This window comes from Bos javanicus, chromosome 5, assembly GCF_032452875.1.
Source record: "Bos javanicus breed banteng chromosome 5, ARS-OSU_banteng_1.0, whole genome shotgun sequence".
NCBI lineage: Eukaryota > Metazoa > Chordata > Mammalia > Artiodactyla > Bovidae > Bos > Bos javanicus.
In genome coordinates, this window is record NC_083872.1 from 95,782,957 (window position 1) to 95,810,155 (window position 27,199).

The 27,199-nt window shown below is 40.4% G+C and overlaps 2 protein-coding genes across 5 annotated transcripts in view; both read left to right on the plus strand.

The window, feature by feature from the left end:
- Positions 1-27,199, plus strand: part of PLBD1 (phospholipase B domain containing 1) — an 89,322-nt gene that overhangs the window by 2,087 nt on the left and 60,036 nt on the right. For all 4 annotated transcript variants that reach the window (XM_061417786.1, XM_061417785.1, XM_061417787.1 and 1 more), the window contains exon 2: positions 25,920-26,139. In XM_061417786.1, coding sequence (XP_061273770.1) covers positions 25,920-26,139 — 220 coding nt within the window. The remainder of the gene's footprint in view (positions 1-25,919; positions 26,140-27,199) is intronic.
- LOC133248072 (hyaluronan synthase 2-like) lies at positions 100-19,534 on the plus strand. The gene has a single exon (XM_061417789.1). It carries the CDS (start codon positions 17,541-17,543, stop codon positions 19,197-19,199), a length of 1,659 nt encoding a protein of 552 aa, XP_061273773.1. The 5' UTR covers positions 100-17,540; the 3' UTR covers positions 19,200-19,534.

A 27,199-nucleotide genomic window follows, 5' to 3' on the forward strand; every position in this document is an offset into this window, starting at 1 on the left:
ATAATCACATTGCATTTATCTTTCCAGACCAAAAGCCCCACGTGTGTTTTAGGATGCCTTGTAAATTTTTCTTTTCTTTTTTTTTTTGCCCAGCAGCTTGTGGCCACAACCAGAGATTGAACCCAAGCCATCGACAATAAAAGCATGGAGTTCTAACCACGGGACAACCAGGGAATTACCAGTTTTTCTAGTCATATGTATAGGGAAGTCAGGTTGTCACTAGGGAAAGAGATGGGTTGGTTGCCAAGACACTCATAAAGTGGCATGTGCCTTGGTAAAGTGAGTTTCAGATCTGGCCCTGGGTTTCTCAGGGATAGACTCTAGAAATTCATTCTTTGCAGTTCTCCAGAGCTGATCAGATACAAGGAAACTGATTTTTAACAATCTGGTTATTTGTGTAGCCTGCTCTGGGCACATTCTCACTATAATCAAACTACCTGGGATAAAAAATATATCAGGGATTCTCAGGCTGAGGACCTGATTCATCTACCTTTCACTAGGACTGGGCATTTCAGACAGTACATAACTGCTCCTTACCAGTCACTGCTTGCCCAAAACAGCTGGTCACAGACTCCTTTTCCACTCTTCCATGGCTTACCAGTACCACTTGAGACTAACTGACTGCCTGTCTAGATTAGCTAATCCCTTTAAGTGGCTATCAAGGAGTCTATAGTCCTGGGAGTTGTTCAGGCTCCTTAATTGACAGCAGACTTGTGGTTGAGGACAATCTCAATTGATCCTTTATCTCTGAGGGCTTCCTTATTTCCAGATTCCCTGTGGAAGTTGCACCATATGTTCACTCTTTCCATTGCAGGTCTTCATTCTTGGAAGTCAAATATTAGAGAGATGGGTTGAAATTCCAAGCAGAAGGCATGGGGCCAGACTGCCTGTGTTTGAAGCCTGGCTCCAATACTGACAAACTGCATTACTTTTAGCCAATTATCTAATCTCTCCATGTCTCAATTTCCTCATCTGTAAAATGGGTATTATAATAATACCTATATCGTAAGTTTGTTATGAGGAACAGTGCCTGGCACATAGTGTGAAAGTCCATCAGTCATTTCCGACTCTTTGCGACCTCATGGACTATACAGTCCATGGAATTCTCCAGGCCAGAATACTGGAATGGATAACCTTTCCCTTTTCCAGGAGATCTTCCTTCCCAACCCAGGGCTCAAACCCAGGTCTCCCACATTGCAGGCAGATTCTTTACCAACTGAGCTATCAGGAAAGCTTAACTAACTAGGGCACATAGTAGGGGCTATATAATTGAGTGTCTATTATGACCAGCCATGGGAGTTGCTTTTCTCTGAAAAGGCGTCGTGGATCTCTTGATAAGAAAGTGAAAGTGAAGTCGCTCAGTTGTGTCCAACTCTTTGCGATCCCATGGACTGTAGTCTACCAGGCTTTTCTGTCCATGGGATTTTCCAGGCAAGAGTACTGGAGTGGGTTGCCATTTCCTTCTCCAGGGGATCTTCCTAACCCAGGGATTGAACCCAGGTATCCTGCATTGCAGGCAGACGCTTTACCCTCTGAGCCACTTGATATGGCAACAGAATTGCTGATGATAATTCCTGTTCAGTGAAGTAATAACTTGTTATAAAAACAGATTTTCTTAATCATGGCCTAACATTTTAGGGAGTTGGGGTGCCTACCAGTACATTAAGCAGCTCTTTCAGAAAGCACTTTCCTGGGTTATAAGTGTCTGAAGTCATCATGATTATTTTTGCCAAAGTGCAATTTTATTAACCATGGCTGCTTTAGAATTTCCCAACACTTTCCTGTTTTTCGGGGTTCCCTGGTGACTCAGCTAGTAAAGAATCCACCTGCAATGTGGGAGACCTGAATTTGATCCCTGAGTTGGGAAGACCCCCTGGAGAAGGGAACAGGTACAGTATTCTGGCCTGGAGAATTCCATGGATTGTACAGTCCCTGGGATCACAAAGAGTCGGACATGACTGAGTGACTTTCACTTCACTTCACCTCACTTCCTGTTTTTCTGTACCAGTTTTTTTTTTTTTTTAATGTGGTAATGTATTATCTTTTTTAAAAACACACACACACTTTTTATTTTACATTGGAATATAGCCCACTAACAATGTAATAGTTTCAGGTGCACAGCAGAGCAACTGGGCCATACATACACATGTATCCATTCTCCCCCAAACTCCCTTCCCGTCCAGGCTGCTTCATAACATTGAACAGAGTTCCCTGTGTAATGCAATAGATCCTTGTTAGTTATAAGCTTTAAATACAGCTGTGTATATATGTCAATCCCCAAACTCCCTCATTATCCCTTCCCTTCACTCTTTGCCCTGGTAACCATAAGTTTGTTCTCTAAGTCTGTGACTTTGTTTCTATTTTGTAAATAAGTTCATTTATATCATTTCTTTTTAGACTTCCCATATAAGCTATATCGTATGATATTTCTCTTTCTCCCTGTCTGACTTATTTCACTCAGTATGATAATCTCTAGATCCAGCCATGTTGCTGCACGTGACATTATTTCATTCTTTTCAATGGCTGAGTAATATTACATTGTATATATGTACCACAGTTTGTTTATCTGTTCCTTTGTCAATGGACATTTAGGTTGCTTCCATGTCTTGACTATTGTAAGCAGTGCTGTAATGAACATTGGGGTGCATATATCCTTTCCAATCATGTTTTCCTCCAGATATATGCCCAGGAGTGGGATTGCAGGGTCATATAGTAGCCCTATTTTTAGTTTTTAAAGAAACCTCCATACTGTTCTCCATAGTGGTTGTATGAATTTACATTCCCACCAACAGCGCAGGAGGGTTCCCTTCTCTCCACACCTTCCTTAGCATTATTGTTTGTGGATTTTTTGATGATAGCTATTTTGGCTTGTGTGAGGTGATATCTCATTGTAGTTTTGATTTGCGTTCCTCTTATATGGCGGGATGGCATCACCAACTCGATGGACATGAGTTTGGGTGAACTCCGGGAGTTGGTGATGGACAGGGAGGCCTGGCGTGCTGTGATTCATGGGGTTGCAAAGCGTCGGACACAACTGAGTGACTGAACTGAACTGAACTCTCTTAGTCCTATATTAATTCAATCACATCCCAGTTGTTGAACTGGATCAGGCAAAGGCTGAGAAGTCAGTCCTGTGCTAATTAGAGCATCATGAGTGACAGCTGTGTGACCACAGAGGCCTCCACACCTGCCACATTGACTAGGAAGGATGCAGGGTGCAAACATAAAAGCATCTCATTTTTATCTCCCCCAGTCCCATCAAGCTTCTTCAGTGGAGCCAGAAACTTTCTTATCTCTTGGAAGAAATCTAGAGCAAGTTTCGATTTTTCTTGTCACTCTGTTCATAATAGCAATGCCTTACTCCCTGTAATGGTGAAAATCTCCAAACTCATGAAGAAAAAAATCTCTTTCCTTAACTGCTCATTTTCGATCTAGCTGTTGGCATGGACAAGTGACACTGCCACCTACCTCTTAGTCTTCCTAATGCAGCTCCTCCTTCTCACTAGGCTGCACTGGCTCCTCCAAGCTGCAGGAGCTGAGGGGAGGACGGGAGGTGAGGGCAGCTGGCCCCACCCAGGCGGTCTGGATGCTCTTTGGGACTAAGAGCATCAGAAGGGCTTTGCTGGCCCACAGTCACTGATTTTGAACTTCCACATGCTACCCCCATCACATGGGTAAGTGCAAGTCCTGGGCTGTCATGTCAGACTCCTTTCACCCCTGGAATTTCAGGAGTCCACCTGCAACTCCTTTTGTCCATCTAAGCAGAAGTCAGGGAGAAGGATATGAAGCAATATTCTCTGATTTGTTTTTCTTTTTTAGGAATGACTGAAACTTTGTCCTAGTAGTTTGGTTACACTTGCTGACTCTTTGGGGGCGTAAAAACAGCAAGGTATCATTGCAAATACAGTAAGAAAGCAGTAATGAATTTGTGGGCATCTGAATATACCAGCTCCCCATCTAGTCAAGGCTATGGTTTTTCCAGTGGTCATGTATGGATGTGAGAGTTGGACTGTGAAGAAAGCTGAGCACCGAAGAATTGATGCTTTTGAACTGTGGTGTTGGAGAAGACTCTTGAGAGTCCCTTGGACTGCAAGGAGATCCAACCAGTCCATTCTAAAGGAGATCAGTCCTGGGTGTTCTTTGGAAGGACTGATGCTAAAGCTGAAACTCCAATACTTTGGCCACCTCGTGAGAAGAGTTGACTCATTGGAAAAGACTCTGATGCTGGGAGGGATTGAGGCCAGGAGGAGAAGGGGGCGGCAGAGGATGAGATGGCTGGATGGCATCACCGACTTGATGGATGTGAGTTTGAGTGACCTCCAGGAGTTGGTGATGGACAGGGAGGCCTGGTGTGCTACGATTCATGGGGTCACAAAGAGTTGGACACAACTGAACTAAACTGAACTGAACTGAATACTTAGCAATGTTGAACGTCTTTTCATGTGCCTCTTGGCCATCTGTACGTCATCTTTGGAGAAATGTTTATTTAGGTCCTCTGCCCATTTTTTGATTGGGTTGTTTGTTTTTGATGGTATTAAGTTACATTAGCTGTTTATAAACTTTGGAGACTAATCCCTTGTTGGTCACATAATTTGCAAATATTTTCCCCAATCTTTGGGCTGTCTTTGGTTTTGTTTATGGTTTCTTTTGCTATGCATAAGCTTTTGAGTTTAATTAGTTCCTATTTGTTTTTGTTTTTATTTCCACTACTCTTGGAGGTGAATCAAAAAAGATATTGCTGTCATTTATGTCAGAGAGTGTTCTGCCTATGTTTTCTTCTAGGAGCTGTGTAGTGTCTTTAATCCATTTTGAGTTTATTTTTGTGTATGGTATTAAAGAATGATCTAATTTCTTTCTTATTTTTTTTTTTTTTACATGTAGCTGTCCAGTTTTCCCAGCATCATTTATTGAAGAGACTATCTTCCCACCATTGTATAGTCTGGCCTCCTTTGTCATAGATTAATTGAGCACAGGTGCATGGGTTTATTTCTGGGCACTCTATCTTGTTCCATTGATCTATATATCTGTTTTTCTGCCAGTACCATACTGTTTTGATGACTATAGTTTTCCAGTATAATCTGGAATCAGAGAGCCTGGTCCCTCCAGCTCTGTTTTTCTTTCTTAAGATTGTTTTGATGATTTGGTATCTTTGTGTCTTCATACAAATTTAAAATTTTTTTGTTCTAGTTTTGTGAAAAATGTCATTGGCAATTTGATAAGGATTGCATTTGATCTGTAGATTGCCTTGGGTAATATAATTATTTGGACAATAGTGATTCTTCCAATCCAAGAACATAATATATTTTTTCATCTGTGTCATCTTTGATTTCTTTCATCAGTGTCTTATAGTATTCCCTGTACAGGTCCTTTGCACCCTGGGTAGATTTATTCCTAGGTGTTTTATTTTTTTAAACAATGATAATGGCAATGTTTCCTTAATTTCTCTTTCTGATGTTTCACTTTTAGTGCATAGAAATGCAAGAGATTTCTCTGTATTAATTTTGTATCCTGCAACTTTACTGAATTCATTGATGAGCTCTAGTAGTTTTCTGGTAGTATCTTTAGGGTTTTTTATGTATAGTATCATGGCAGTTTCACTCCCCCACCCCCCCAATTTGGATTCCTTTTATTTTCTTCTCTGATTGCTGTGGCTTAGACTTCCAAAGCTATGTTGAATATAAGTGGCAAAAGTGAACATCCTTGCTTGTTCCTGATCTTAGAGGAAATGTTTTCAGCTTTTCACCATTGACTATGATGTTATCTGTAAGGCTGTCTTATACGGCCTGTATTCTGTTGAGGTATGTTTTCTTTATGGAGAAGGAAATGGCAATCCACTCCAATATTATTGCCCAGAAAATTCCATGAACAGAGGAGCCTGGAGGGCTACAGTCCATGGAGTTGCAAAGAGTCAGCCTTGACTGAGTGACTGAGCATGTGTTTCCTTTATGCCCACTTTCTGGAGAGTTTTTAAAAATCATAAACCGGTGCTGAATTTTATCAGAAGCTTTTTCTGCTTTTATTGAAATGATCATATGGTTTTTATTCTTTAGTTTGTTGGTGTGGTTTATCACACTGCTTGATTTGTGAATATTGAAAAATCCTTGCATCCCTGGGATGAATCCCACTTAATCATGGTATTTGAGCCTTTTAATGTATTGTTGGATTAGAATTGATAGTATTTTGTTGAGGATTTCTGTGTCTGTGTTCATCAGTGGTATTGGCCTGTAATTTTCTTATCTGTGTGGTATCTTTGTCTGATTTTGGTATCAGAGTGATGGTGGCCTCATAGAATGATTTTGAGAGTTTTCCTTCCTCTGCCATTTTTTCAGAACAGTTTCAGAAGAATAGGTGTTAGCTTTTCTCTAAATGTTTGATAGAAGTCACCTGTGTCCCAGACTTTTGTTTGTTGGGAGATTTAAAATCACAGTTTCCAGTTTCAGTGCATATGATTGGGCTATTCATATTTTTTATTTCTTCCTGGTTCAGTCTGCATCTTTTTAAGAATCTGTCCATTTCTTCCAGGTTGTCCATTTTATTGTCATACAGTCGCTTGTAGTAGTCTCTTATGATATTTTGTATTTCTGTGGTGTCAGTTGTAACATTTTTTGCATTTCTGATTTTACTGATTTGAGTCCTCTCTCAATCTGGCTACGACTTTATCAGTTTTATCTTTTCAAAGAACCAGCTTTTAGTTTTGCTGATCTTTGCTGTTGTCTTCTTTGTCTCTATTTCACTGATTTCTGCTCTGATCTTGTTTTCTTTTCTTCTACTAACTTTAGGTTTTGTTTGTTCTACTTTCTCTCATTGCTTTAAGTGTGAGGTTAGGTTGTTTATTTGAGATTGTTCTTGTTTCCTGAGGTAAGACTGTATTGCTATAAATTTTCCTCTTAGAACTACTTTTGCTACATCCTATAGGTTTTGGATCATTGTGCTTTCATTTTCATTTGTCTCTAGGTATTTTTTGATTTCCCCTTTGATTTCTTCAGTGATCCATTGTTTGTTGAGTAACATATTGTTTAACTTCTATGTGTTTGTGTTTTATTGTTTTTTTTTTTTTCTTGTACTTTATTTCTAATCTCAAAGTGTTGTAGTTGGAAAACATGCTTGATATGATTTCAGTTTTCTTAAATTTACACTCACTTTGTGGCCAAACATGTGGTCAGTCCTGGAGAATATTGCATGTGCACTTGAGAAACATGTATTCGTCCGCTTTTGGATGGAACGCTCTATAAATATAAATGAAGTCCATCTAGTCTAATGTGTTATTTAAGGCCTGTGTTTCCTTATTGGTTTTCTGACTGGATGATTGACGAAAGTGGGATGTTATAGTCCCCCACTATTATCGTGTTACTGTCAATTTTTCACTTTATGGCTGTTATGATTTGTCTTATGAATTGAGGTGCTTCTTCGTTGGGTACATATATATTTGCAATTGTTATATCTTCTTCTAGGATCGATCCCTTGATCATTATGTAGTGTCCTTCTTTGTCTCTTAGAAGTCTTTAAAGTCTGTTTTGTCTGATAGGAGTATGATTACTCCAACTTTCTTTTGATTTCCATTTGCATGGAATATCTTCTTTCATCCCCTCACTTTTAGTCTGTATGTGTCCCTAGGTCTCAGGTGGGTCTCTTATAGACAGCATATGTACAGGTCTTGTTTTTGAAGTCATTCAAACAGTCTCTGCCTTTTGGTTGGCACGTTTCATCCATTTGCATTTAAGGTAATTATCAGTATGTGTGTTCCTATTGCCATTTTCTTAATTATTTGGGGTTTGTTTTTGCAGGTGCTTTTTCTTCCTTTCCTCTTTTATTTTCTTCTCTTGTGGTTTGATGGTCATCTTTAGTGTTATGTTGGGTTGCTTTTTCTTTTTTGTGGGTATATCTATTGTAGTTTTTAGGTTTGCTGCTTCTATGAGGTTTTGATATAGCAGTCTATAGTTGCACAGTTTGTTCTAAGTTGCTAGTCTCTTTCCTACCTAGAGGAGTTCCTGTTGTATTTGTTGTAGAGCTTTTCTGATGATGTTGAATTCTTGACTCTTGCTTGTTTGAAAAGCTTTTGGCTTCTCCCTCAAATCTGAATGATATACTTGCAGGGTAGAGTATTCTTGGTTGTAGTTTCTTCCCTTTCATCGCTTTATGTACGTTGTGCCACTCCCTTCTGGCTTGCGGAGTTTCTGCCTAGAAGTCAGCTCATAACCTTATGGAAGTACCCGTGTATTTTTTTGTTATTTTCCCCTTGTTGATTTTCATATTTTTTCATTGTCTTTAATTTTTGTCAATTTGATTACCATGTGTCTTGCTGTGCTCTTCTTTGGGTTTATCCTGCCTGGGACACTCTGCACTTCCCAAACTTGGTTGAGGGGGTTTCCTTTCCCATGTTCGAGAAGTTTTCAGCTATCGTCTCCTCAAATATTTTATTAGATCCTTTCTCTATTTCTTATCATTTTTGAACCCCTATAATGCAAATGTTGGTGTGTTTAATATGTCCCAGAGGTCTCTTAGGTTGTCTTTATTTCATTCTTTATTTTGTTCAGTGGCAGTGATTCCCGCCATTCTGCCTTCTAGGCCACTATTCCTTCTTCTGCCTCATTTATTCTGCTTGATTCCCTCTAGTATCTATTTAATTTCAGTAGATTAAATTAAATCTACTGATTTAAAAAATCTGTTTGTTCTTTAGTTCTTCCAGGTCTATATTAAACATTTCTTGCACCTTCTCAATCCTTGCCTAAATCATTTATCCAAGATCCTGGATCATCTTCACTATCATTATTCTAAATTCTTTTTCTGCCTATCTCTACTTCATTTAGTTGCTTTTCTGGGGTTTTATTTTGTTCCTTCATCTGAGACATAATCCTCCACATTTTCATTTTCTCTAACTTTCTGTGATAGTGGTTTTTATTCAACAGGTTGCAGGGTTGCAGTTCTTGCTTCTGCTGTCTACCTTCTAGTAGATGGAGTATCTAAGAGTTTTGTGCAAGTTTCCTGATGGGAGGGACTGGTGGTAAGTAGAGCTGGGTCTTGCTCTTGTGGACAAGTCTGTGCTCAGTTAAACTTTACCCCACTTGCCTGCTGATGGGTATGGCTGTGTTCCTTCCCTCTTGGTTGTTTGGTCTGAATCAGCCCGACACTGGAGCCTACAGGCTGGTGTGGATAATGGTGACCTCATGGAGGCCTCATGCCAATGAGTACTTCTGAGAACTGCTGCTACCAGTGTCCTTGTCTCCATGGTGAACCATAGCTGGCCCCCTCTTCTGCAAAGATCCTCCAGCTCTAGCAGGTAAGGTCTGGTTCAGTCTCCTATGTGGTCACTGCTCCCTTCCCCTGGGTTCTACTGTGTACCAGATTTTGTGTGTGCCCTCCAAGAGTGGACTCTGTTTTCCCCAATCCTGTGGAAGTCCTGCAATCAAATCCCACTGGCCTTCAAAGTCAGGTTCTCTGGGGATTCCTTCTCCTGTTGCCAGACCCCCACATTGGGAAGCCTGACATGGGGCTCAGAACCTTCACTCCAGTGGGAGAAATTCTGTGTTATAATTTATCTCCAGTTCATGAGTAGCCCACCTGGTGATTATGTGATTTTATTTTATCATGATTGCACCCCTCCTACTATCTCATTGCAGCTTCTCCTTTGTCTCTGGATATGTGGGACAGCTTTTTTGGTTGGTTCTAGCATCTTCCTGTCAATGATGGTTCAGCAGTTTGTTGTGATTCCAGTGCTCTCTCAAGGAGTGAGTGCACATCCTTCTACTCTGCCATCTTGAAGCAATTCAAGGGCTATACCAGTTTATCAGAATATATACAAGATAATCCCCAGAAATGGGAAAAGCCTCAACTAAAGTGATACATAGGGAAGGAAAGGAAGTAGATAAAAGCATGAGGACTTGGTAAATGGCCAGAAGGAACAACATCAATTTCCTTTTTAGGGTAAGAGCATTGGGGTGCATGTATCATTTCCAAGCATGTTTTCCTCCAGATATATGCCCATGAGTGGGATTGCAGGGTAGTATGGTAGACCTATTTTTAGTTTTTAAAGAAACCTCCATACTGTTCTCCATAGTGGCTATATCAATTTACATTCCCACCAACAATGCAGGAGAGTTCCCTTCTCTCCACACCTTCCCTAGCATTTATTGTCTGTGGATTTTTTTTGATGATAACCATTTTGACTGATGTGAGGTGTTATCTCATTGTAGTTTTGATTTGCATTTCTCTAATACTTAGCAATGTTGAGTTGAGAATACCCAGATCAAATCGGGTAGATGTTTCTTGCCTTCATCACGGTAAAAACTAAAGGAAAAGGTGTTGATCTGAGGGTTGGGAATAGGGTGACTTTAGTTTGAGATGTGTGGAGTTTGGGATATTTTGAGAAAATTTAGGGAGGTTCTCTCATAAAGACTAACATACAAATATTTTGACTGAACATTTATTATAGACTCTGACAGGGCAAATATAAGCATGGCATCACATTTATTGATTAGACCTTAGCTAAAAACATTTTTTTAATAGATAACTTCAGAAGAATTTCTGGGAGAAGTATTAATACTTATTAATCTTTATTGTTAAATTTTGTTTCCTGGTCCTGAAACTTATAGAAAAGATCAAAACCTTTCTCCAGAAGAAAATTGAAAAGACCCTCCTCCTTCAGTCCTGAAATTGGGGTATGTGTATATTAGCTGCTCGGCTCTGTCTGATTCTTTGTGATCCCATGGACTAGCCTACCATGCTCCTCAGTCCATGAGATTCTCCAGGAAGAATACTGGAGTGAGTTGCCATTCCCTTATCCAGGGGATCTTCCCAACCCGTGGATCAAACCCAGGTCTCCTGCATTTAGGCAGATTCTTTACCATCTGAGCAACCAGGGAAGCCTCAAAATTGGGATAGAAAATTTTAAATAACTATTTCTTGGTGATTTACTTTCCATAATATTTGAAGTTTTTATCCGTGAACTTCATCTTGGGTCTTGGTTCTGACACACAAAATAGAAACTTTAGTTTTCACACTTATTTAGACATTATTTTCACTTGTGTCACCTGTTATGTTTTGTTGGATTCCAAATTACAATGCATTAACTATTGAAATAGCAAAAAAGGTAGTAGCAGCAATAATGTAGTGAATCTCAAGGAATTAATTTTGTTTAACATTTTAAGAATTGTTTAAGAATACATTTGTTTTACCTTTTTAAAAAAAAAATAGAGAAGGTTCCAGTTGCTTCTACAACTTAGGTCTCACAATTTTTTGACAACTTATCTTTAAGATGTGACTAGAAAATGTATTAATAATGTTATTATGTAGGTTTCTTATACTACAATGAAACAGGAATTTACTTAATGTGGTTAAAAAAATGAAACTAATAGAGGTAGTGAAATTATGAGGAAACTTGAGTCTAACACTTGCAACTCCATGTCTGTATAGACAGCAGATATGTTATAATCTTCTTGGGAAAAATTATGAAAGTCTCTTGATTGAGAGAGACAGGCTTGCTCTGAAGTTTGTCCTGCAGCCTTGCAAACACAGCTACAGTTCTAATATAAAGTAGTGTCAAGTTACTCAAACCAGACCTAAGATATCAAAATTCTAATTTACAGTGAGAAATCAAGAATTAATATACTGCAGATGTGATGTGAATCTGTCTCCAATGGTAACCTTCCAGCCAGTGTAAAAGCTGAGGATTTGAGTGGCCATAGGATAAAACATTATATTAAGCCCAAGGGACTCAATACAATGAGATACATGATGCCACCCCTCATTCTTAAGAAATTTATAGTCAAATTTACTGCAACAAATACACACAAATTCATATAACTAAAGAGAGATCTAGATGAGCAGTGAGCTTAGTGCTGAATCAGAATGGGGCAAAGTTGACTTTCTGTTGATAAGACTTTTTTTTTTTTTTTTACAAGTTGATATTTTTTTTAAATTTTATTTTATTTTTAAACTTTACATAATTGTATTAGTTTTGCCAAATATCAAAATGAATCTATCACAGGTATACATGTGCTTGACAAGAACTCTGAGTTAAGCCAGCAGTGAAGAACCAGGTACACTTCTAGGAGGTGAAGGAAAGAGATCATTCCAGAGCCAAGCAAACCTGCAGCATTTTTATGTACTAGTATTTTGTTTCCTTGAAGATTTTTTCTTTTAAACTAATCCGTTTCAACCTGCTTTGTGTATTAGACACATTATTCAACCCACCTCATATTCTGCCTTTTATTCTAGCGTCAATCAGGTAAGCTGAGGCACTTCACCTCAGCCAAACTGCAAGAGCCCCCACTTTCTACCTCAGAGCTCCTCTGAAATCATAGCTGTTTAGTACTGGAGCATGTGCATAACTGGGAATGGTCAAAGGCCACTTTTGACCTATGCAGGATGTGAGTAGGTGGATAAACGCTCCCTCTTTCCATCCCTGGGGTGTGGTCTTCAGAGGCTTATTTTGCACACCTCTTTGGACCATCTTAAATGCACCCTGCTGCTTTCCCTCCCTCTGTGTTTCACTCTCCTAGCCCCCTACTCCTGTTCTCTGGAGCACTTTGCCAAATGATTCTCTTTTCATCCAGAATCTCAGGCTCTGATTTCTGGAGAGAGTGAGAGCTAAAATACCAACTTATGATTTTGTTGCCTGGAGATTGATTATTCATTAGTTAGTTATTTTCTTAGTGATTCTGATGAAGAGATAAAGCAAATCTAAAAACCAGGTATCCATTTATTTTAAGTCCTTTCAGAGAAGGAAAGGTGCAAAGCCAGGGTACAGAGAAGGAAGTTGAGTGACTGTGCTCATTGAACATGAAAGAGAAAAGCAATTCGAGGATCATAGTAAACTATTAGCTAAAACTAATCTGAATAGATTAAGTTGCAATTTTGCTTTTATATTTTCTCTGACATATGCTCTGCTTTCTCATGTATCTTTTTTCCCTCTATCTGACTGACTATATTAGGGGGAAATCGTATTGCTCAGGGTTGAAAACCACTTCCTCTTTCATAAATGAAGTGCTAGCAAACTTAGGTTCCAACTATGGGAAAGAGTGATTTCGGCCATGTATTACTGTTTTACGGATTCTAAGACAGTGTGACGAATTTTTTTTTTTAACTGAAAACAATTAACTTATAGAAAATATTAGAATACATAAAGAAAAGAAATTCAATTTGGGTGTTTGGGTTTTTACTTAGAAATCAAAAATTGATGGGGCTTCTTTTCATCTTTATTTATGGAAGAAAAAACTTTTTTAGAAAGTAATATTCTCAATCATTCAATAAATATTTATCAAGTGCATTGATTCTAAGGATGTTACTGTTATAAATGTTTAAATCTCATTTTCACGAAGATGGCATTTGCCCCTTGGACATCTGAATGTCCTCTAGGCTTCTTACCCGAGCTTGAGGACATAACGACTTGAGTTATTTTAGACTAACTTCTGTGAATGTTCAGGTAAATTTCACTTTGGGGTCAGGAACACACACATGTAATCTAGATCCGTCACAGAAACAGTATTGTGCCAGCTCTAGCATTCCCAGGATATGGGGTCATCAGCAAAAGTGGCCCCTACCTTCACAGAGCCTGCATAGAGCAAGGCTGAGATTAGAATTATGTGATATTTTTCTACCTTTTTGCTATTACAGTTTCCACACCAGTCACTTCACAACGTGGGGATTTTTTTTTTTTAATAGAAAAGCATAAGGCTTAAACTAATCAAGTATTTAAGAAAAAAAAATTTTTTTAAAGGCATGAGACTGGACAACCAGGAAGAGTTGATATATGGAGAAAACATTGAGGAACGGAGGACATCAATTAGGGGTAGCACAAGAAACTCAGATTTTGGCTTAATTCTCAAAGCACTTGCTAAATTGGTCAGTGTGTTAGCAGTAAATTTTTCTCATTGAATTCTCTTGAGGACTGGGTAAAAAAATTTTTTTTTCCCATATATGGGGGCACATGAATGTCAAAAAAGCACAGATTTGCAGAAGTTTATTATTTGTGGTAAGAAAAGGGGGTAGTACCAGTAACAGTGAAACAGCCATCCTTTCTCATTTCCCTCCAAGGTCACTGGTGGTAAGGGTGGATGAGAATGCAGGAGAAAAGCTGGGAAGGGGCTGAGGCTGTAGCATTCATGGTCCAAGATCAGTTTGGAAAGCATATTTATTATATTTGGGAGGAGCAGAAAGGATGTTTCTGTAGATGTTGCCCACAATTATCCAACTATGGTCAATTGACTCAGTAACAATTGGACTCTCTTTCATGACCAGAGCTTCCCTGGTGGCTCAGATGGTAAAGCGTCTGCCTGCAATGTGGGAGACCCGGGTTCGATCCCTGGGTTGGGAAGATCTCCTGGAGAAGGAAATGGCAACCCACTCCAGTATTCTTGCCTGGAGAATCCCAGGGACGGAGGAGCCTGGTAGGCTACAGTCTATGGGGTCGCAGAGAGTCAGACACGACTGAGCGACTTCACTTCACTTGACTTCAAGACCAGAAACCTGGTGAATAGGTGTTCTGCACCTGCCTCTGTTTATCACTGCCATTACTTCCACTTTACCATTTTCAAAGAAAACCCACCATTATGGGCATGACTTGACTGAGAACAACTGACTTTCCTGCTCAAGATCTTTCTTTAACAGTTATAACACTGGCTGATCAGGGCAGCTTGACCAAGTCCCAGTCTATCACCTTGTTGGGCCAAGGTGCCGTGATGCTCGAACAGTAAGATTCTAATTTTAGTGCTCATTTCATATACAGTTTTCCCTGGTGGTCCAGTGGTTAAAACACTGCACTCCCAATGCAGGGAGCCCGGGATTTGATCCCTGGTCAGGGAACTAAATCTTATATGCTGCAACTAGGAGTTCGAATTCTGCAACCAAAGATTCCACATGCCTCAGCCAAATAAATAAAATACTGAGTCAGTTTTGAATGTTGAAAGCAGATAACTGGATTTAAATATTGTATCTGAGCTTTCTAGTATCTTAACCACTAAAAACTTAGTATGTCCAAAACTAAACATATGCTCCCTCCCAGACATGTTTCCTTTCTGCCCCCTCTCTCAAGTGATGATACAATACCCATCTGCTGAGTCCCAGCCCAGAATCTGAGTCATTCTGGCCTCCTCCCACCTCCCTGATGACCTGAATATAAAGTTTCTCTTTAACCTGAGCAGCTGTGCAATGGTTTCTTAGGCAGAGAAATGAATGCTGTGTATACCATTTCTTTTCTTCATTTTGCTCTCTTCCTATGTCCTCCTCCCTTTTATAGATATTTATTGAATACCTATGGCTTCCCAGGTGGCTCAGTGGTAAAGAACCCACTTACCAATACAAGAGACATGGGTTCATTCCCTGGATTGGAAGATCCCCTGGAGAAGGAAATGGCAACCCACTCCAGTATTCTTGCCTGGAAAATCCCATGGACAGAGGAGCCTGGCAGGCTACAATCCATAGGGTCGCAGAAGAGTCGGACATGACTTAGCGACTAAACAGCAACAAAAATTGAGTACTTGTTGTGGGCCAGACACTGTATTAGGTACTGAGGAAACAAGTTCACAGACTGGGAGCAGGAGCAGACGTGTAAGTAACATTAGACCAGCAGACCTACATACAAGGTACATAGAGCTTGTAGAGTGAGTCAGTCCCTATAAAGGGGGTGCTGCTTCCTGAGTCTTAAATAACAGTTTTGAGATTACTCAGTAGTCAACAAGGGGGCAAATCTCAGGCAGAGGAAACAGCATATGTAAAGTCAGAGTGTTGGACCAGCTCATGGTAGGCCGGAGAACTGTGTGTAATGGTTTTGAGATCACATGGAGTGCAAGAGGTGGTGGATGAAACTAGATAGGTAGGCAGAAACCAGGTCATGAAGGACCAAGAGGATAAGTCAAAGAATTTTAATTCTAGGAAGTAGAAGCTGTTGACAATTGGGGGTAATCAAGTCAACAAATTAGTTTTGCATTTTAGAAAGGTCACTCTGGCAAAGTATGAAAAATGGATTAAAAGTCAGAGAGACCTGGGGGATAAAAGCCTCTTCAAAGTTTAGGCTAGCTGTGATATCGAAACTAGCATAGCAATGGTCTTCCCTGTGTCTCAATAGTAGAGAATCTACCTGCCAATGCAGGAGACACGGGTTCGATCCCTGGTTCTGGAAGATCCCACGTTCTGTGGAATAACGAACCCTGTGCACTGCAACAACCGAGCCTGTGCTCTAGAACCCGGAAGCTACAACTACTGAGCCTGTGTGTGGCAATTACTGAAACCCAAGCATCCTAGATGCTGTTCTCTGCAAGAAGAGAAGCCACCACAATGAGAAACACATGCATCGCAACTACAGAGCAGCCCCTGCTTGCCACAACTAGAGAAAAGCTGGTGTGCAGCAACAAAGACGCAGCACAGCCAAAAACAAATAAATTTATTTTTTAGAAACTAGCATAGAAAGGTAGAGCTAAGGAGGCACTTACTAACAGGAGTGCTATTTAGGAGGTTTTGATTAAATATAAGTTGTGGAGGAGAGAGGAGACCTGGATGGACTTGGGTTTTAGGCTGAAAGACACAGAGCTAGAAAGCAGATTGGAAGAGAATATGAGTTTTGCTTTGGATATTTTTAATTTCTAGTGCTAAAGGAATCATCCAGAAGGTATTAACCATTGTGCTGTTGGGGATAAAGTGGAACTCCTGGGAAAAGAAAGGAAAAGGCAAGTAGAGGAGGTGGTGATTCAGAAGTGATTGTTATTCCAGAGGCCATGGGAGGAAAGAGGTTTAAGAATAAGTGGTCACCAGGGACATGTGCTTTTGGAAGTTCATGTGACATTAGGATTCAAGAATTTCTTTTGTGATCCAGAGAGGGCTGCTGTGGTTGGTTAGCTTAGAGCTGCAAGACAGTGGAGCACGTTAATATCCTGAATGGGGATGAACCACTGCAGAGAGGGAGCTTTAGGGTACATGAGCAAGAAGATATAGGGTGCAGTGAAGTTCCTAATGAAAGTGGCAGATCCACTTAAGGAAAGTGGTGGGACTCAGAGCATGGGTGGAGGGATGGAGGAGACCATCAATTCACAAAATTATCAGGAACTTGAGGAATCCATAGGTGATAGCTTCTATCATTTCTACAAAGTAAGAATCTAATGTCATTTGTGAAGAATTAAGCAGGAGACCCCCTTCCATTGAAGGAGGCAGAAAGGCCACAGCCAGGAGGAAGAAATCAAGGCATCTGAAAAGAGTTAACCAGACCTGGCTTCCAGCAACCCACTGACTCAGGACTTGAACCAGGCCCTGCCAAAGACTTTCTCCCAATTCTACACTTCCTGGGTTCTGTTGAGTTTTCACCAGGCCTCTTTTTTTTTTTTTTTTTTAATACAAAAGAGAGAAGAGACTTTCCACTATTAAGGGAGGGGAACTAGAGAATAAAATAAAAAAACTCCTCAATCTTTTTTAAATGTTGTGTTTAAAAAAGGTTTTTTTGGTTCAATGTCTCAAATTCATCTGATCTCCTATTAGCTCAGTTTTGGATACTGACTGCCGCCGACCCTCCAGGACAGACAGGCTGAGGACAACTTTATGACCCAGAGCCGAACAAGATGCACTGTGGGAGGTTACTATGTATCCTGAGAATAATTGGAACCACACTTTTTGGAGTTTCTCTCCTCTTTGGAATCACAGCTGCTTATATTGTTGGCTACCAATTTTTCCAAACGGATAATTACTATTTCTCTTTTGGGCTATACGGTGCAGTTTTAGTATCACACCTCGTCATCCAAAGCCTGTTTGCCTTTTTGGAGCACCAGAAAATGAAAAAATCTCTAGAAACCCCCGTTGAGTTGAACAAAACTGTTGCTCTTTGCATTGCCGCATATCAAGAAGATCCAGGCTACTTATGGAAATGTTTGCAATCTGTGAAAAGGCTAACCTACCCCAGCATTAAAGTTGTCATGGTCATAGATGGAAACTCAGAAGATGACCTTTACATGATGGACATCTTCAGTGAAGTCATGGGCAGGGACATGTCAGCCACGTATATCTGGAAGAGCAACTTCCACATGAAGGGTCCTGGTGAGAGAAATGAGTCACATAAAGAGAGCTCACAACATGTCACCCAGTTGGTCTTGTCCAGCAAGAATATCTGCATCATGCAAAAATGGGGTGGTAAAAGAGAAGTCATGTACACGGCTTTCAGAGCACTGGGACGGAGTGTGGATTATGTACAGGTCTGTGATTCAGACACCATACTTGACCCTGCCTCATCGGTGGAGATGGTAAAGGTTTTAGAAGAAGATCCCATGGTTGGAGGTGTTGGAGGAGATGTCCAGATTTTAAACAAGTATGATTCCTGGATCTCTTTCCTCAGCAGTGTGAGATACTGGATGGCTTTTAACATAGAAAGAGCCTGTCAGTCTTATTTTGGCTGTGTCCAGTGCATTAGCGGACCCCTAGGAATGTACCGAAACTCCTTACTGCAGGAATTTGTGGAAGACTGGTACAATCAAGAATTTATGGGCAGCCATTGTAGTTTCGGAGATGACAGGCACCTAACGAACCGAGTGCTGAGTCTGGGCTATGCAACGAAATACACAGCTCGATCCAAGTGCCTTACTGAAACACCTAAGGAATATCTCAGATGGTTAAACCAGCAGACCCGTTGGAGCAAGTCCTACTTCCGAGAGTGGCTGTACAATGTGATGTGGTTCCACAAACATCACCTGTGGATGACCTATGAAGCCGTCATCACTGGGTTCTTCCCTTTCTTTCTCATTGCCACAGTAATCCAGCTCTTCTACAGGGGTAAAACTTGGAACATACTCCTCTTCCTGTTAACTGTCCAGTTAGTGGGTCTCATAAAATCATCTTTTGCCAGCTGCCTTAGAGGAAACACCATCATGGTCTTCATGTCCCTCTACTCCATGTTATACATGTCAAGTTTACTTCCCGCCAAGATGTTTGCAATTGCAACGATTAACAAAGCTGGGTGGGGTACTTCTGGAAGGAAGACCATTGTTGTTAATTTAATAGGACTCATCCCTGTAACAATTTGGTTCACAATCCTCCTGGGTGGTGTGGTTTTCACCATTTATATGGAATCTAAAAAGCCATTCTCAGAATCGAAACAGACAGTTGTAATTGTAGGAACATTGCTGTATGTATGCTACTGGGTCCTGTTTTTGACACTGTATGTGGTTGTCATCAAGAAGTGTGGCAGGCAGAGGAAGGGACCACAGTACAGCGTGGCGCTTGATGTATGATCTTACATTTGGTGTTTGCAGTTATAGATGCAGACACATGCACACAATCTTCATCCCTCCAGGGGACTGCACGGTGTCTTGGCATCAAATATTGCCACCAAAGGAGACATATCGCTGCTGCTAGGACTTGAACAAAGACATTTGTATGGGTTTATTTTAATTCTGCCAAAGTAAAGTGACACGTCAAGAAGGATGAGTCAGATTTAACTTGATATTTCTATGAAAATGGGAAGAATTCTTTGTTCATGCACTCTTTCTTTACTTTACGTTTGCCTAACAGTGTTCTGCCCTATCGGAGAAGGTGATGGCACCCCACTCCAGTTCTCTTGCCTGGAAAATTCTTTGGGCAGAGGAGCCTGGTGGGCTGCAGTCCATTGGGTCGCTAAGAGTCAGACACAACTGAGTGACTTCACTTTCACTTTCATGCACTGGAGAAGGAAATAGCAACCCACTCCAGTGTTCTTGCCTAGAGAATCCCAGGGACCGGGGAGCCGGTGGGCTGCCGTCTATGGGGTCGCACAGAGTTGGACATGACTGAAGCGACTTAGCAGCAGCAGTAGCAATTCTGCCCTATATACCTCACTAGTGATAACTTACATGGGTTGTTGTTGTTCGGTGGCTAAGTTGTGCCCAACTCTTAGCGACCCCATTGATGGCAGCACACCAGGCTTTCCAGTCCTTCACTATCTCCTTGGATTTGCTCAAACTCATGTCCACTGAGTTATTATGGAAGAAAAGGATTTTGAAACTCAAGGGAAATTTCTTTCAACATATACAACCCTAACTTATGGACTGTGTTTGTAGCTTTTTTTTTTTTTTTTTAAGAAAAGTTTTCTGTCTAACTACCAAGTGAAATGCCAAAGGATATTTTATAGACTGTACTTTTATATAATTGTACTGTTTTAGAAGTTTGTATGCCAATCTTAAAACAAATTGTGCATAGTTTTATATTTTACTCCTCTGCCAAAATTCACCTATTCTTCCTTTTTTAAAAATAAATAGATTCTGAAAAAATTCATACTTGAAAAATGTCTACCCAAAATGTGAAGCTTGGTTGACTGATATTATTCATGATAGATAAAAAGAATAAAGTGTTTCTTTCTCTCTACTTTTAAAATTGAATAGTTAATTTCTGTGAAAAGGTGCTTAAACTTTCAATATTTTAATTTTTTTCATTTATTTTTAAATATTTATTTATTTGGGAGCTCTTGTAACTGTTTATTTAGTTGCAGCACATGGTATCTTCCAACTTCATTGCAGCACGTGTGATCTTTAGTTGAGGCATGTGGGATCTAGTTCCCTGACCAAGGTCCCCTACATTGGGAACAAGGAGTCTTAACCCCTCCCACTGAACCACCAAGAAAGTCCCTTTCTTCATTTGTCTTCAGTCAGTTCAGTTCAGTCGCTCAGTCGTGTCCAACTCTTTGCAATCCCATGAATTGCAGCACGCCAGGCCTCCCTGTCCATCACCAACTCCAGGAGTTCACTCAGACTAATGTCCATCGAGTCAGTGATGCCATCCAGCCATCTCATCCTCTGTCGTCCCCTTCTCCTCCTGCCCCCAATCCCTCCCAGCATCAGAGTCTTTTCCAATGAGTCAACTCTTCGCATGAGGTGGCCAAAGTATTGGAGTTTCAGCTTTAGCATCAGTCCTTCCAATGAACACCCAGGACTGATCTCCTTTAGAATGGACTGGTTGGATCTCCTTGCAGTCCAAGGGACTCTCAAGAGTCTTCTCCAACACCACAGTTCAAAAGCATCAATTCTTCGGTGCTCAGCTTTCTTCACAGTCCAACTCTCACATCCATACATGACCACTGGAAAAACCATAGCCTTGACAAGACGGACCTTTGTTGGCAAAGTAATGTCTCTGCTTTTCAATATACTATCTAGGTTGGTCATAACTTTCCTTCCAAGGAGTAAACGTCTCTTAATTCCATGGCTGCAATCACCATTTGCAGTAATTTTGGAGCCCCCCAAAATAAAATCTGACACTGTTTCCACTGTTTCCCCATCTATCTGCCATGAAGTGATGGGACCAGATGCCATGATCTTAGTTTTCTGAATGTTGAACTTTAAGCCAATTTTTTCACTCTCATCTTTCACTTTCATCAAGAGGCTTTTTAGTTCCTTTTCATTTTCTGCCACAAGGGTGGTGTCATCTGCATATCTGAGGTTATTGAGATTTCTCCCAGCAATCTTGATTCCAATTTGTGCTTCTTCCAGCCCACCATTCTCATTTATCTTAGAAAAGGCCAATATATCTGTCACACTTTGGAAGAAGAAATTCATACTTACATGTACCAAAAAGAAGTCCTTGAAAAGCAAAGCCAAGTGGGTAGAAAAACACAATTTTTTCATAAGATTGAAAAAAAAAAAAAAAAGCGAGTGCTTGATCTCAAAAGAAAGCACTAGGTATCCAGCAATAGATGAAATTTATGTATCAAAGATAGTCTTTGGAGATTCTCATAGTGTTTTTCCAGGCCAAGAAGAAGTGGGAAAAATTATCTGTGTAATTTGGACAAATACAGTACAGTTCATCATTTTGTTCTGTGACGTGTATTCACTGGATCCTGTCCATATGTTGAACATACTTCACCTACCTTTTTTTTTCCCAAAGTTTTTTTTTTTTTCTCCAAAGTTCACTTTGTTGTTGTTTAGTCGCTAAGTTGTGTCCACCTCTTTGCGACCTCCTGGACTGCAGCATGCCAGGCTCCCCTGTCCCTCAACATCTCCCGGAGTTTGCTCAAATTCATGTCCATGAGGTTTATATGGGTGAGTGGGATAAATTATAACAAGGATAAAGCATATAGTACGCACAAAGCACGCTAGTAAAGTAATGCTCAAAATTCTCCAAGCCAGGCTTCAGCAATACGTGAACTGTGAACTTCCAGATGTTCAAGTTGGTTTTAGAAAAGGCAGGGGAACCAGAGATCAAATTGCCAACATCTGCTGGATCATCAAAAAAGCAAGAGTTCCAGAAAAACATCTATTTCTGCTCTATTGACTATGCCAAAGCCTTTGACTGTGTGGATCACAATAAACTGTGGACAATTCTGAAAGAGATGGGAATACCAGATCACCTGACCTGCCTCTTGAGAAACCTATATGCAGGTCAGGAAGCAACAGTTAGAACTGGACATGGAACAACAGACTGGTTCCAAATAGGAAAAGGAGTATGCCAAGGCTGTATATTGTCACCCTGCTTATTTAACTTATATGCACAGTACATCATGAGAAACACTGGGCTGGAAGAAGCACAAACTGGAATCAAGATTGCTGGGAGAAATCTCAGTAACCTCAGATATGCAGATGATACCACCCATGGCAGAAAGTGAAGAGGAACTAAAACGCCTCTTGATGAAAGTGAAAGAAGAGAATGAGAAAGTTGGCTTAAAGCTCAACATTCAGAAAATGAATATCACGGCATCTGGTCCCATCACTTCATGGCAAATAGATGGGTACAGTGGAAACAGTGTCAGATTTTATTTTTGGGGGCTCCAAAATTACTGCAAATGGTGATTGCAGCCATGGAATTAAAAGACGCTTACTTCTTGGAAGGAAAGTTATGACCAACCTAGATAGCATATTCAAAAGCAGAGACATTACTTTGCCAACAAAGGTCCGTCTTGTCAAGGCTATGGTTTTTCCAGTGGTCATGTATGGATGTGAGAGTTGGACTGTGAAGAAAGCTGAGCACCGAAGAATTGATGCTTTTGAACTGTGGTGTTGGAGAAGACTCTTGAGAGTCCCTTGGACTGCAAGGAGATCCAACCAGTCCATTCTAAAGGAGATCAGTCCTGGGTGTTCATTGGAAGGACTGATGCTAAAGCTGAAACTCCAATACTTTGGCCACCTCATGCGAAGAGTTGACTCATTGGAAAAGACTCTGATGCTGGGAGAGATTGAGGGCAAGAAGAGAAGGGGACGACAGAGGATGAGATGGCTGGATGGCATCACCAACTTGATGGACATGAGTTTCAGTGAACTCCTGGAGTTGGTGATGGACAGGGAGGCCTGGTGTGCTGCAGTTCATGGGGTTGCAAAGAGTCAGACACAACTGAGCAACTGAACTGAACTGAATTGAAAGCATATAGAGTCAAAAGTGGCAGAATCAAGCTCCACCTATTGTTATTTAACTTTCTAGGAAAGATTTTTTCTGATTTATACAGATAATTGCTTCATCTCTGTTTGGCCTACATAAATATGTTCACATAGTAGACGTGGTATCAAGGTTTAATATTAATAGCTGTATCAAGAATTGGCACATAAAAAATTGATGGATCAGGTACCCCCAGCCTTGTTCATTTAGCTACTCTGGGATCTTATTTATTCATTTTGATTTTTGAGATGACCCATCTTGCCTTGTAGCTGGTGCTCTGTAGACCTGTGTTAAAAACACAACTGAACACATGAAGAGCTGAATAAAAAGTATTGTAATGAAGCAGAAATGTGGAGAAGTGTTCAACCATGTGGTTCCTGCCTTTCTACTTCCTTTTTATGCAGACACCTATATTCACCCATCTTGCTTAAGAATAAAACTGCACAGCCTACCTTCAGAGTACAAAAAGGATAATGTTCTACAATGTATACTTGCACTGATTGGAGAGCTTGTGGAAAGCAAACAGACCATGCCATTAAGTGAGACAAAACCTTGAGTTTGCCTTTCTATTTATGTTCCAAGTTAAGCTTTCAGTTCAGTTTAGTTCAGTTCAGTCGCTCAGTCATGTCCGACTCTTTGCAACCCCATGAATTGCAGCACGACAGGCCTCCCTGTCCATCACCAACTCCCAGAGTTCACTCAAACTCATGTCCATTGAGTCGGTGATACCATCCAGCCATCTCATCCTCTGTCATCCCCTTCTCCTCCTGCCCCCAATCCCTCCCAGCATCAGAGTCTTTTCCAATGAGTCAACTCTTTGCATGAGGTTGCCAAAGTACTGAACTCCTTATTGCCAAATTCAGACTTAAATTGAAGAAAGTAGGGGAAACCACTAGACCATTCAGCTATGACCTAAATCAAATCCCTTATGATTATACAGCAGAAGTGAGAAATAGATTTAAGGGACTAGATCTGATAGATAGAGTGCCTGATGAACTATGGAATGAGGTTTGTGACATTGTACAGGAGACAGGGATCAAGACCATCCCCATGGAAAAGAAATGCAAAAAAGCAAAATGGCTGTCTGAGGAGGCCTTACAAATAGCCAAGAAAAGAAGAGAAGCAAAAAGCAAAGGAGAAAAGGAAAGATACAAGCATCTGAATGCAGAGTTCCAAAGAATAGCAAGGAGAGATAAGAAAGCCTTCTTCAGTGATCAATGCAAAGAAATAGAGGAAAACAACAGAGTGGGAAAGTCTAGAGATCTCTTCAAGAAAATTAGAGATACCAAGGGAACATTTCATGCAAAGATGGGCTCAGTAAAGGACAGAAATGGTATGGACCTAACAGAAGCAGAAGATATTAAGAAGAGGTGGTAAGAATACACAGAAAAAAACTGTACAAAAAAGAGCTTCACAACCCAGATAATCACGATGGTGTGACCACTCACATAGAGCCAGACATCCTGGAATGTGAAGTCAAGTGGACCTTAGAAAGCATCACTGTGAACAAAGCTAGTGGAGGTGATGGAATTCCATTTGAGCTATTTCAAATCCTGAAAGATGATGCTGTGAAAGTTAAGCTTAGTAACATTCAAATGTCAAATTCTCTGCTTCTTATAAAAGATGAATGAATTGCCTGAATTTATTTTAGCAACTATTCAGTGTATTTACATTGAATTTTTTGTAATATTTTTGATAAGAAAAAAAAAAAAGAATTAAGCAGGAGAGATAGGGTAGAAAGTGAGAGAATGTGGATGCTTTGGCCCAACTATTGAGGGGGATGAAAAGGGCTGCAGACCAGGGTTGAACCCTATTCTGTTTTGAAAAACTGTATTTATTTTATTATTTATTTGGCTGCATTGGGTCTTAGTTGTGGCATGCACGATTTTCAGTGTGTAATGTGGGATTTTTTTGTTGCAGCACTTGGGCTCAGTAGTTGCAAAGCACAGGCTTACCTGCTCCAAGGCCTGTGGGATCCTAGTTCCCTGACCAGGGATTGAACCCAAGTCCCGGGCATTGCAAGGCAGACTTTCAACCAGGGAAATCTCAGATCTTATTCTTGGTTGAATGACAAGGAGGGTGAGAGGTCCAGCTCCTGCCTTGCCCAGAATTCCATCCCTAAGGTTGAGGCACTTAGACCGCCTTTCTGATGCTCCAACTACACCCCTACCTTTGACCTGGTTCTTTGTGCTGTAAGCTAATTGCCTTTGTTCAAGGCTCTGGTTTTCCCCCATTTGTAACAAGGACAAGGGCTTGCCAGGTGGCTCACTGGTAAAGAATCCACCTGCCAATGCAGGGTACATGGGTTTGATCACTGGGTCAGGAAGATCCAGTGAAGAAGATGACAACACACTCCACTGTTCTTGCCTGGGAAATCCCATGGACAGAGGAACCTGGAGGGCTATAGTCCATGAGGTTGCAAAGAGTCATACATGACTTAAGAGACTGAACAACAACAATAACAAGGATAAACTATGGTGTGACAGATTTCCCAACTCTAATAGAATGAAACTCTTTAAAAGCAGATGTACTAGAATTGTTGGTTACACAGAAAAAGAAAGCCATCAGCCACTCAGTTCAATCGCATCCTAGCATTATTCCTTTTTCTTTTTTTCCAGGGGTCTACTATGCAACTGCGTACTGGATGCCTACCGAGAAGACAATACAAGTCAAAAATGTCCTAGACAGGAAGGGGGATGCCTATGGCTTTTACAATAACTCTGTGAAAACCACAGGCTGGGGTATCCTGGAGATCAAAGCAGGGTACGGTTCTCAATCCCTGAGCAATGAGATCATCATGTTTGCTGCCGGCTTTTTGGAGGGCTACCTCACTGCTCCGTAAGTACCCCAGTCATGGTAGAGAACTGCAAGGCAACCTCTGTCCCTTTCTTTTTTCAGCAGTATCATTTTTCTTCCTAGCATTGTACACTAGAATTGAAAAGTCACCGTGGTTCTTCTCATATGATAGAAACATCAGAATTACATTTACAGGGACTTCCTTGGCAGTCCAGTTGTTAAGACTCCGAGCAGGGGGCCTGGGTTCAATCCCTGCTTGGGGAACTAAGATCCTAAGTTCTGTGCAGTATGGCCAAAAGTTAAAAAAAAAAAAAAAAATCACAATTACATTTGTATCTATAATCATGCTGCCTAGAAGGAGCAAAGCCCCCAGTTGTGACATTTAAAACATTTGCCTCTCATGAAACTGTTGTAAAGACAGCTAAGTCATTTCATCTCACTAGTCATTTATTGTCAGGGAGAAAGCAAAAGGGAAGTGGAGTGGCTCTTTGAGAAGCACAAAACAGAGAAGATTAACTAAAATTTAATTAAAAATAAAATGTAAGAGCATTTATTTTTAACTGTTTCTTAGAATGATACTTTCAAGTGGGCAAATATTTTAAATTGAAATTTTGATGTCTTATCATGAATGTTCTATTGTTGTTTGATTCTTGAGTTCTTCCTTTGTCTAATGAAAATAACAAAAATGTAGTTATAATAATGCAATCATGATGCATCCTTTTTGGAGAACGCTTCGTTGAGGAAAGGAAAGTTGCAAATTATCAAACAAGCCTCATTCTTCCTTTGATATAAAATATCTTGAGGACTTGGCTTTCTTCTTTTTATGTTCTGTGACCTAGATCGCTGAGTGCAAGTTTAACCAAACCTCATTTTCCCCTGTTACAGCCTTAGTCATAGTAAACACAGTGCTGGTCTTAATCTGTTTCTAAGTGCTGGCAATTATATCAAATGTTGAATGGCTAATTACTGGGCTCTGGCTGCTGTGTGTTTTTTTTTTAACCTTAAACTAAAAATTCCTGTTTTTATCTTTCTACCAAATTTTTATTACCTTGCCATACAAGTCCCCGTAGTAGGGAACTCTCTATTTGGAGATGTAGAAAAC

Coding starts and splice junctions, on each gene's coding strand:
- LOC133248072 (XM_061417789.1), top strand. CDS start 17,541: ATGCACTGTGGGAGGTTACTATGTATCCTGAGAATAATTGGAACCACA.